The sequence below is a fragment of the Oculina patagonica genome, chromosome 7, assembly GCF_052425735.1.
Source record: "Oculina patagonica isolate OP01 chromosome 7, crgOcupat, whole genome shotgun sequence".
Lineage (NCBI taxonomy): Eukaryota > Metazoa > Cnidaria > Anthozoa > Scleractinia > Oculinidae > Oculina > Oculina patagonica.
The window spans coordinates 14,518,685-14,529,667 of NC_135764.1; the positions used below are offsets into that span (position 1 = coordinate 14,518,685).

The 10,983-nt window shown below is 37.2% G+C and overlaps 1 protein-coding gene across 1 annotated transcript; it reads right to left on the bottom strand.

Annotated features, from left to right (window-relative positions):
• Window positions 1-4,192: 4,192 nt before the first annotated feature.
• On the bottom strand, window positions 4,193-7,114 carry LOC144661761 (ryncolin-1-like). The gene is made up of 3 exons (XM_078522591.1): window positions 7,000-7,114; window positions 6,278-6,658; window positions 4,193-4,538 (listed from the first exon to the last, which is right to left on the bottom strand). Exons 1-3 carry the CDS (start codon window positions 7,091-7,093, stop codon window positions 4,282-4,284), a joined length of 732 nt encoding a protein of 243 aa, XP_078378717.1. The 5' UTR covers window positions 7,094-7,114; the 3' UTR covers window positions 4,193-4,281.
• Window positions 7,115-10,983: the final 3,869 nt, after the last annotated feature.

Below are 10,983 nucleotides of genomic sequence, written 5' to 3' on the forward strand. Positions count from 1 at the left end.
GAGCAACTCTAGCTTCTTGAGTGCTCTCCAAACTTCCCAAGTGCTCCATAACTCGATGGAGCACAGCTAAAAGCATGAACCAATTGTTTTATAACATTGCCGGTGGAATTGTGCATCACTGAAACCGGCCGCGGAAAAAAAAACTGTGTTTATTGTGTGCAGTGTGAGAACATAAACTTAGCGGTAGAAAAAATAAATTACACATGTACAAGCTTAAGTTTACACGATTGGAGCAGTTTGTGTCAAATGGCTGATAAATTGACTAAGTTTATACGGTGGCAGAGCGAAGGGAAAAACGGACGAAAACAGCAAATACTGCTGTTGCTTCTGAGGTTAGTTTTCGCTGAATTAAAATGAAAATGTTTACTCCCGAGTGGAAGAAAATTAAAACAAAACAACCTCGAACAGCCGAACAGATTCCAAGGGTTAAAAGAGTCAAAGAATTCGGTTCCATGCTTAGTTTTAAGTATTTTTGTGGACCGATTTTATTTGTAGTTGATGAAAAATAAACATTTATTTTTCAAAACGGTAGTTGAATGAAACCCCCGATGAAGTAAATTTTTCCCGAGCGGCAAAATCACAACAGAGCCGTAGACGCTTTGGTGTAATGCTTAAAACGCGAGAACTTTCGTCATGCAGCTAGTTTTTAGTGCCATCGAGCTGTTGTCATTCATGGTTGGCCCATTCTTCCACGTTAGGGCCGTGAAAAAAATGATTTTCGTCCTTCGAGACTCGCTCGTAAGTTGTTGTTGTTTGAATGAAGAAAAGCACAAAAACAACTTTGACGGCAAAATCGAATTTATTTTCTCTTTCGCTCTCCGTCTCGTAATAAGAAACCGCTTACCTTGTAGCTCGTATCCTTGGAAAAATATTGAAAGGATTCACTTTTCATATTCCGAAGATAACATGTCATTGCTTTCGCAAAACACAGCGTACGAGCTTTACTCAGTGAGATTTTCACTCGTCGATTACGTCATCAGCGTGCTCCATCGGGATTTTGAGCACGCTTACGTATACTGAATTTGATTGCGCGGCTCTGCTAGCTATGTTATAATAAGGTTTTGAGGCTAGATCGTAATGCGCTTCTTGACTATTTTCTGGAAACCATCCATTAAATGTATATGCCTCGTGGCTAAAAAGGTATTTTCTTATTATTGGCCACAATTTGTGCGTCCTCTTTGTATTCTCGTTTTTTCAAGGCTTCTTTAAGCATGTTCCGCATCCTCGGCGGCCACAAACTACAAGCGCAGAATTACCACAATAAACATTTTAGAATACTGCATCTAAAAATTAAAATTTTAGCGAAAACTTCAACAATGTCTTTTTTTTCATGTATTTACCTAACTTGATTTTATCGCAGGTTTCAACATCTCAAGCATCCCAGCTGTTGGTCGTTTAATGAATGTTAGTCGCACTTTTTTCTTTCTTTTTTATGGTTTGCTCTAATACGACTTACCTATCTGAAACTTTTGATGATGAAGTTGTGTTGGCTGATTAATTTGCAATAGCCAATGTGAAAAATAATCTGAATTTCTGACCAAGTCATGCACAATTCTATATATAGATAATGTTGCAAGTTTTTAAGAGTTTAAGCTCCGTATTCTGTTAGTATTGCTTTTCTTTGGCTATGATGAGATTGAACCATCTGGTATTACTTAAGTGTTAATGATATAGCTACATGGTCTCTTTAATCGTTAAAAGAAGCAGTGAAAAACAAAAAACAAAATTAAAAACAAAATGTTCACTGCTTGCTGTGACCTTTGGGATTTGATTTTAAAATAATGGAGTGCTAAAATCGGGTTCTTTGCCGTGGGTATCAAGCAACCAAACCTGATTTGCCTTGGAAGAGCTCAATAACTTGGCGCGCTGCTGGCTAGGGTACAATAAATACACGACATCTCAATATTCGACATCTCGTGTGATTTTTACTGCCGGTAGGTAAACTTTCACAAAATCACAAAATCTAGAGAAAAGGGCCAAGATTTGAAAATTTTTAATTCTAAAATTAATAAAGCGATTACTGCACTAAGACTTTCGTTCACTAGTCGACACTAGATTTTGTGATTTTGTGAAAGTTTACCTACCTAAAAATGTACTCTGCTTGCTTTGAACTCTCTTAAAAGAGAGGATTTTACTTCACTCCTTTGTGTTTGTCAAAAAGGATTAATTTTGGTAGCTTTTCAAATAAAGTTTCACAGATTTACAAGTACTGTATAAACAGTCTACCAGCTTAATAAAAAAAACTCAAATCCAAAAATGTCATCAAAACCTCGACAATTAGTTAAATTTTCATTTCTTCATGTTCAAGGTTTGTTCATGGTTAACTATCATTTGGGTATATTTTTGTCAAGAGTTTGGCATCTGATATTGGACCCGAATTTTCGCTTAGTGCCAATAGTCTCTTTCATTAACAACACTTAGGGAAAAAATTTACTCTGCTTGCTTTGAACTTAGGAAAATTGAGATGATAATAATGGCAAAGACCTTTTTTTACTATAGCCTAGAGGTATGAAATAAGTATAGACAATAACTTAACATGGTTTAAAGTAGTATTTGGGACAAAAACCGCGAGTGATAATTCAAAATTCACGAAAGACCACTAAAATATCAAGTGCCGCGATATTTGGGCACGCAGAAATACTCAGCAAAATATGGTAATTTACTTAAGCAAAAAAGGGGTTAGGTGCACTTTAGTAATATGCGGCTAAAATGTTACGAGAAAGTTTACTGAATTTCAATAATGGGAACGTAAATTATATATCCAAAAATATTTTTTTTCGTTTAACGATTTTTTGTGCTAGATGTACATCATTGTTCTAAGACTTATCGAGGTTTTTCCATCATACTCCCCGTATGAGGTTGGGGACTACTCTAGTTGCGCTCTTTTGTCGACGATTGATAAAAAAAAAAAAATCAACAAACAATGTTCTGGCGTGAATGTGGCCACAAGCGTGACGTTTATTTGTGCCAAATATCCTATCTAAAATTTCATTTATTGAAACCCGAGCAAGCCTTGCGCTGATTGACTTCCCCAGAGGTTTGCCCACATTTGAATTGTACATGTGGGGCGAAAAGACCCTGAACAAGGCTGCCAAAATACTCCCAAATCTCTGGAATACCGTGACGCATGGAACGTCATTAAATGTCTTCGTTTTCTTTGAATAACGGTTTCACGCTATAAAATATCCGTCCGTCAGTTTAATTGTCGAGGAGGCCCTGGTCGACTTTCGAATTGCTTTAACTGCTTTTGGATTTATTCATTGAACACTCGAAGAAAACGTTCGCTTTAGATTTAAATTCCTTTCTTTTTGCTTTGTTTTAAAAAAAAAAGAGCGAGCAGCTCAAATCGGCAAGTGCAGTTTAGAGGAGTCAGATCTAAACTCTTAAAAATTCATTTTACACCGCTTAAGTACCAACTATTTACTGACGAGCTTAAAAATCAAAAGGGAGAATTTTCAAGTCAACGTTTAAGGTAGATTACTTCAGTTTTGAGGAGGGGTGGGGATGAGCCCAACTCACTTTTAAAAAGTCCAGAAATGTTTTATCTTTCTCCTATAACTGTTGGTTACAGCGTACAACCATCATATGCGACATTTAAACGATAAAATGCTAATAAACAATCAATAAACGGCCGAAATGAACGACCAAGTGCTGCAGAGGGAACTGGGTAGTTTCAATGGCGTTTTTCTCAAAATCTACATGTATGACCCCACTTCATAATTTTAGAAATTACAATTACAGTACCATCTTAAGCACTCGGTCGTTCATTTTGGCTGTTCACTGATTGAATATTAGCATTTTTATTGTTCAAATGTCGCATATGATGGTTGTATGATGTAACAAACAGATATAAGAGAAAGATAAAACATTTTTGAACAATTAAAAAAAAAAGTTAAAAGTTAGGCCCATTTACCCACTCAAAACTGTAGTAAGAGACCTTAATTATGAACCCATGTCGGTCCCGCAAAGGCAAATGTAACGCAAGTAATATGATTGCATTACAACAAGGATAGTCAGCGGATTCACAAAACGTTTAACGGGATTTGATGCCAGGCGTACAGGGTGGAGTGAGTGAAATTAAGGTCATATACGATACTTCATGTTCTTTCCAAAATAGTCCTAGTATAAAAACACACTTTTGGTGCCCAAAACCTAACACAAATAATAACAGAGCATTTTTGTTACCATTTTTAATCACGTTTACATTACACTTTCCAAAACTCTCACTTGCACCGGTAAGCAGGCAAACAAGGAAAATGCATGTTGAATAAAGTAAACAAATTACGCTGGTCTGATTTTCATCTCGGATTTCTTGGCGGAGTAGTGATATCCTTTCCAGGTAAACCAGTTGACACCATTAGCGTAAGATGAGTGCGCGCCATGGTGATATTTACCGTTCAGGTTGGAATGATGACAAGCACCGTACCACCAGGCTCCTTTATAGGCCACAGCGCAGTTACTGCTCCAACTGTCATTATCCTGATCCTTGGTTGAAAAAGGAAGACCACGATGCAAAGAAAGGGAATCCCCTGCTGTGCCTGTAGACAAATCACGTAAAAAAATATTCATGTTTAATCAAAGATCCCTTCGAGATATCGACTTTTTTGCATTAAGTTAGTATGAGTAAAAGGTTTATCCTGGGCATTGTTGTTCGAACATATCATGGAAAATTCAAACGTCTTTCAGTTCAAGCAGTTTTTTTTTATTTTCGCAGAGGAAATGCTGTATTTGTCAGTCGCGACGGCTGGGTGCTTTGCGACTCATATACTTTGGCTTGGTTAAAAATGGTAAACTTTGACGTTTGCCTTAAATCGAAATAATTGTTTCCTTTCGAGTTAGAAAGATTTCTACTTGGCTTAATGCAGGGTTCTCGATAAAGGTTACGCACGACAGAGTTACCTTTTGTCTCGTCACGCAATCTTAACCCCACATTGAGAAGTAAATTTTCGTTTGGATATTACCAAAAGCCGCTTCTCCTCTCGTTATTCTTTACCTTACGGCTACACATGCCATTTCTAATGACTACATTTCCAGTAAAACAGTTGCTGTTTATTGTTCTAATGGCGATGCATTATTTTCTGAACAGAAGCAAAACCGTTTAGCGTTTACTGCTACACCGGAAGTAAATTCACAACAGGCTACAAAAACACTTGTAAATATCACTTAACACATTTAATGATGTTGCAATTCTAAATTGTGCAACTCAGCAGAAATAATCAATTGTCACGAAATAAGTTCCCTTTGGTTAACTATTCCGTTCTTGATCATTTTAGGTTAAATATCAGCGCCCCTTCAGTGTGTGAGATGCTTGTACCAGTACAACGCTTTAGACTGTGAAAGACTTAAACGTTGCCTTCATGGGCTGAACCACTCACATTCTCGATTAATTGTGTCATATCTCATTTGAGATACTCACGCAAAAATAATTGTTATATAACGTTTATACATGTGACAAGTCACGTTTTTAACACGAGATCGCAAGTGTTGACGCAATACTAATAAAAGACCCGGCCTTTCATCACCCACAGCGGAAAGAAATCCCTTGAGAAATTAAAACAGTCCCTTGAGAAATTAAAAAAGTCCCTTGAGAGTTAACAAGAATGTCCAAATTTTGCCCAACATAACTGCTATTCTTCTACTTTTGCTTGTAAACAAGCAAAAACGTCAAAAAAGGGGCCCGTCAAAGATAAGGGAAGGCAATTTTATTAACCCTCGGCCGTACAAGCACATTTATACCCCATCCGTCGTACAAGAGGGGGGGGAGGTGGTGGTGAATGGAACCCTTACTCAGGGTTTTTGTTCTATTAAGACATAGCGAAATTGTTTTGCACTGTGTAGAAAGCCTGTGGCATACTTATAAGATGACATATAAATTTTGATACGCCACCCTGGATTTCACCGTTTCCTTCAAAATCAGAAAATAACAAAGTTTTTTGCAAAATCAAGTAATGACTATGAAATGTAAAATTAACAAACCGTATAATTTTGTTTCAAAAAATCTGGAAAAAAAATTTTATTATATTTTTTTTTAATGACGATTTTTGGCAAAACCTGCTTGTAATTATTGGCAACGTCAAATTTCATGGAAAGTTTTAAAGTATTGAAAGTTTTAGCATTGTAGGCCAAATCCCCTTTCAAAATTTCGAAAAACCTCATGGGGATTGCATCCCCCCCCCCCCCCCCCCCGCGCCCTTGTACGTCCGATGGTTAAGCAGTGTTTTAACACAGGGCAATCCAAATAGTTGAAACATTGCAATCTAACGAAGCAAATATTTACCCGAGTAACTTCCAAGACTTAGTTGGTACTTAGTCCTCTCGCTCGAAACTGCAAACATGTCATACTTCGCAAAAGCCTTATTGCCAGAAGTGTCTTCCAGATCTACTCGAAGCATGTACCTTCTATATTTCGTCAGGCGGTGTATTTTGTCCAAACCCAGCCAAAACTCGCCATTCAGGTCACCAAAGCCAGTCTTGTAGTCGGCCCAGCCGCGGTAGAAGTCGACAGAACCGTCAAATCTCTTCTGAATCACTGTCCATCCCATACCGGGTGTTGTAAAGTCGCAGTAAACAGCCATGGCACCTGCACCATCGGGGTCGATTGTATAAACACCGCTGCTTGTTTCACCGTTTAGGTAATGCTCAGCACAGCTCTTCCTTGCTGCAAGACAATAAAATTAGCATTTTTCTCAATTTGAGACCAAACCCAGGGAAAATGTTTTGATATCATTACTTGTGAAATTGAATTAAACAACAAGCAATTTTTTTTATTTAATTCTAGCGAAATTAAAAGTAATAATTACTAGGCTCTCTCCTGAGAAAAATTTTAAAAGTGAACTTTGCTAAAATTTAAACAGAAAACGATACTTCTGTGCAAATGTTTCTGTCCACATATCGCGTTGCTAGTTTTAGGCTGTATTAAAAATAGCATAAACTGCGATTAAAAAGCGATTAGCCGCGTTCCGCTTGAATGGGGCAAAAAAGTGTTTCAACACTACCCACCTGCACAAGTGCTACCCATGGCGAGTTTGGTTTCCTCCATAAAATTAAACAGCACAAAAAACGTGAAAAACACAATCCACTTCTGAAGAACCATGTCTGAAAAACTGCAATGATAAATATAAAAAATGCTCTTTTTATCATAATGTTCGCATGATCATTTTTTAATTCCTTTCTTTTTTCTTAGCGACAACGGTAACAATAGCTATGGTTCCGGTAGACGACAAAACAGTTTTCTTTTGGCGTGAGTACGTCCGATTTGCGTGCATGGTCGTCGACCATTATGGTGTTACTCGGAAAAAATATAGAAGATAATTCTTCTGATGGAATTTTATTTTTCAAAAGTTACATCTCAAGATAAAAAACTCTACATCGAGCTTCCTTAACATGTCTGCGCTCGCTCGCAGTCGACAAGTATTTAGCGCGTCTACAGTGTAGACAAAGTTCTTCGAGTCCCTTGCAATTCACTGCCTTAAACTTTGATATTCTCAAATAGCTTTGAAAATTTTTGGCCGTTTTAATTCTACCCGGTTTAGGACTATAACTATTAAAAGACAGTTTTTAAAGCCTTTGGAAGTTGCCGCAGTGTGAAATAACAGTCTCACTTCATCAGCTATAATTTAAATGGTAAACTTCGCGGCACAAAAAATTGAATAGGATCTCAGTAGAGTAAAAGACTTCATTGAATGCCTTTATTGCGTTTTTACACCATATTCCCTAATATTTTTTTATTGCATCCTTGAGTTAAATCTGAGCGAGTTTCTCTAACTGATGTGGACTAGCGTAGTTTACCCCAACAAAACCAATTGTTATTTTACACTCAGAAAGGCACATAAACATGGCTTTAAAACGAAACGAAAAAAACTATTTGAGTAATAAAAGCCGAAGAAAAGACAAGCAGAGAAATGGCTTTGTTGCGAAACAAAGAAATAATTTGAGAAAGAAAAGCCACCTAACATAGAGAATGCAAAAATTTAACTTTACCTCAAATTATATGCCCTGCTTGAACTGCTCAAGAAGTCTGAAGAGACTGATTGAGTAAATATTCCTCACTAAAGCTAAAGTGCACGTATTCTTCAGCCTGATTGGTCAATTAGCATGTTCAATATTGACTTAAAACAACTGCCGACGTTTTTTAACAAAGTTAAAATTATAATTAGAACATCAAAACTAAAGTAAACCAAGAGAAAGAACAAAGAGTATTGAAACCCTTTTAACACGATATGTTGCATAAAGACAATCACGAGAAAATTAAACAAGCTTTTTGTTTTCACATTTGTTTGGGGTTTTAATGAATTGTTTAACAAGCTTCTAAAACCAAAGTCAATCGTAAGAACTAGCACTACAGAACAACTCCAGACAAAGTATATTAGGTTGCCAGTCTCGTTTCTTTGCACTGTGAGTTGGAGTGGGGGTTCGCCATTAATTGCAAGAAAAAACGTGACCATTTTTTCCATATATGTTTTATTAACCAGGCGGGGACTGGGCCCGGTTCATAAATCATAGTAGTCTTCTTAGAGTGATACCAGAAAAAACGACAGGGGCAAAAGCATATGAAATACAGTTCATCAAGTGAAATTGTGAATTGTCAAAGGAAGACCGTCAGAAAGTTTTAAGAAGGCACATGTCGGTAAAGCAAAAGCGGAAACTTGCCAAGGAGCGAAGGGAAAATTATGCTGCAATGGAACCAGCCAAGAAACGAGCTTGCTTAGATAGCTATGTGGCAAAGTATGCAAACATTGATACCAATAAGAAAAAGGCGTTAAGTGAAAGAAAAGCTGAGAAATACAGACAGACTGATGGAGTCGGATAAAAAGCGAGATTTAAATACAAAATACAAACTTATGGAGCCCAATAAAAAGCTAGAGTTAAATGTTAAAAAGCCGCGAAATACAGACTTATGGATCCCGATGAAAAGAGAGCGTTAAATGTCCAAAAAGCTAAAAAATACAGACTTATAGATTCTGGTAAAAAGGACCTAATAAAAAAATCGTAACCAGCCAAATAGTGTTAAAACAAGAAAAAAACATCATCCACACATTCACTAGGCTAGTATATTGAGCAATTCGATCCAGATATAAAGGAAGGTCCTTATTACATTTGTGTTGTCTGCAATAGGTTATTGTGCAGAAAAACTGTACTAGAATTTAAGAAGGACAAATACAACTCCAGCTGTTGTTTGTTTACAAGTGTCAAGTCGTTCAATGGAAACATGTACATTTGCAACACTTGTCATATCAAAATGAAAAAGAAAAACAAACTTCCATGTCAAGCAGTACATAACAATCTTGTTGTTGATGATGCACCACGCGAGCTTTCCATTTTCGAAAAACTTGAGCAAATACTGGTTTCACAACGAATAGTAATTTAGAAAATCATTGTAATGCCAAAAGGTCAAAAAAAAACCAAAGGGGTAATTTGTAACGTTCCAGTGACTTGTGAAGAAACATGAAATATTTTACCACGGCCACCCGATAATTCTGATATAACTATGATAAAGCTAAAGAGAAAACTACAATTCAGAGGCCATGTTTACTTTCAAGCAGTGCGACCACAGGTGATGATACTGCATGCTCTCAACTGGCTTCAAAGGAACAACCCGTTGTATCAAAATTTAACTATCAATCTTGGAAACATTGATCCAGAACTATCATGTCTTTGCATGTGTAAACAACAAACTGGATCGAACATTGCAAGCTCTCCCCAGAGTGAAACTTTAGCTAATGATTCTTGCGAGGGTTATGATAATGTTTGTGAGACGCAACACACACAAGACGGAACAGATAATGCAAATAGTTCTCAGAATGGAACACCAGCTTATGAAAATTATGGGGATTATGATGACGATTGTGAATTATATAATAACCTGAATTCTACGCGCATTTTGATTGGTTCTTACTTATGATCTATCAGAGTACAGACGCATAGATGACGTCACGCGGTGGTGTGACTCGCGCGCGTGATCAGAGTTCATAGTCCAAATCAGAGTTGTCGGCAAAGTTTTTCAAACTTGCGGGGCCACACTAAAGCAAAAAAGTTCAGCTTAATTACAAATCTTCAGTGAGAAACAATACGCCAAGCATCGTTCACCTTTTGAAGCATTAAACTGGGCGAAACAAGCTTGAAGAAGACAGTGAATTATTCGAGAAATTATCCGAAATCTGTATGAAAGTTTGACTGATGTTGTACAGTTGGACGACGCCACGGGAAACAAACGTATTGCGGTTGAACGCTTCGGTTAATGCTCACAGATTTGAACAACTTTCCAAATCGGAATAAAGGTTAGTTTTTTCATTGACTTTCAATTGACCATTTTTCTGTTTATTCAATAGGATTAACAGTGCTTCGTGTTAACGAAAACTTAAAAGTGAAATCAAAACAACTTAGCTCATCGGTACGGCGGCATTGCTCACACTGAAGTGTGCTAAAGTCTTGTGTTATTATATAAAACAAATAGATTTCATTTTGCCGTGCGTCTGTTCAGTAATAGATCACAGAAGACGTCTAAATGTGGTATGAACATCAGTGACCCACTTCTCTGTTCATACCACATTTTGACGTCATCTGTGATCTATTACTGAACAGACGCACGGCAAAATGAAATCTATTTGTTAAAGAGAAGACCCGCCGGCTTAATGAACACAGAGCAGCAACTTGTGAAACGTGTATACAATCCATTATTCCAGATTACCCTGTAATATTTGAAGACCAAGGAAGGGCTACATCAGCTGGAAATGAAATATTTGATATTGCTCCTGGCGCCAGAAAATAAGCATCCAGTGTCTATGATGACTGACAGATATTGTGAGGAATTAGCCTTTCCAGTTCTGTTTCCTAAAGGCAGATTTGGGCATAAAATGGACAGAGGAAAAACTAACACCTGTCAAATACTTTAATGCACGTTTAATATACAATCTTCGTTCACTGTCCAAAATCCACGCGCGCCATTGGTTAAAATCGATCACGTGATTTTCCTTTACCTGTCGT

Excerpts from the sequence above, each read along its gene's own strand:
- LOC144661761 (XM_078522591.1), bottom strand. The coding sequence starts at position 7,093 with ATGGTTCTTCAGAAGTGGATTGTGTTTTTCACGTTTTTTGTGCTGTTT. Across the intron at positions 6,659-6,999 it reads CATGGGTAGCACTTGTGCAG|CAAGGAAGAGCTGTGCTGAG; the intron begins GTGGGTAGTGTT and ends ATTGTCTTGCAG. Across the intron at positions 4,539-6,277 it reads AAGTCTTGGAAGTTACTCGG|GCACAGCAGGGGATTCCCTT; the intron begins GTAAATATTTGC and ends ATTTGTCTACAG.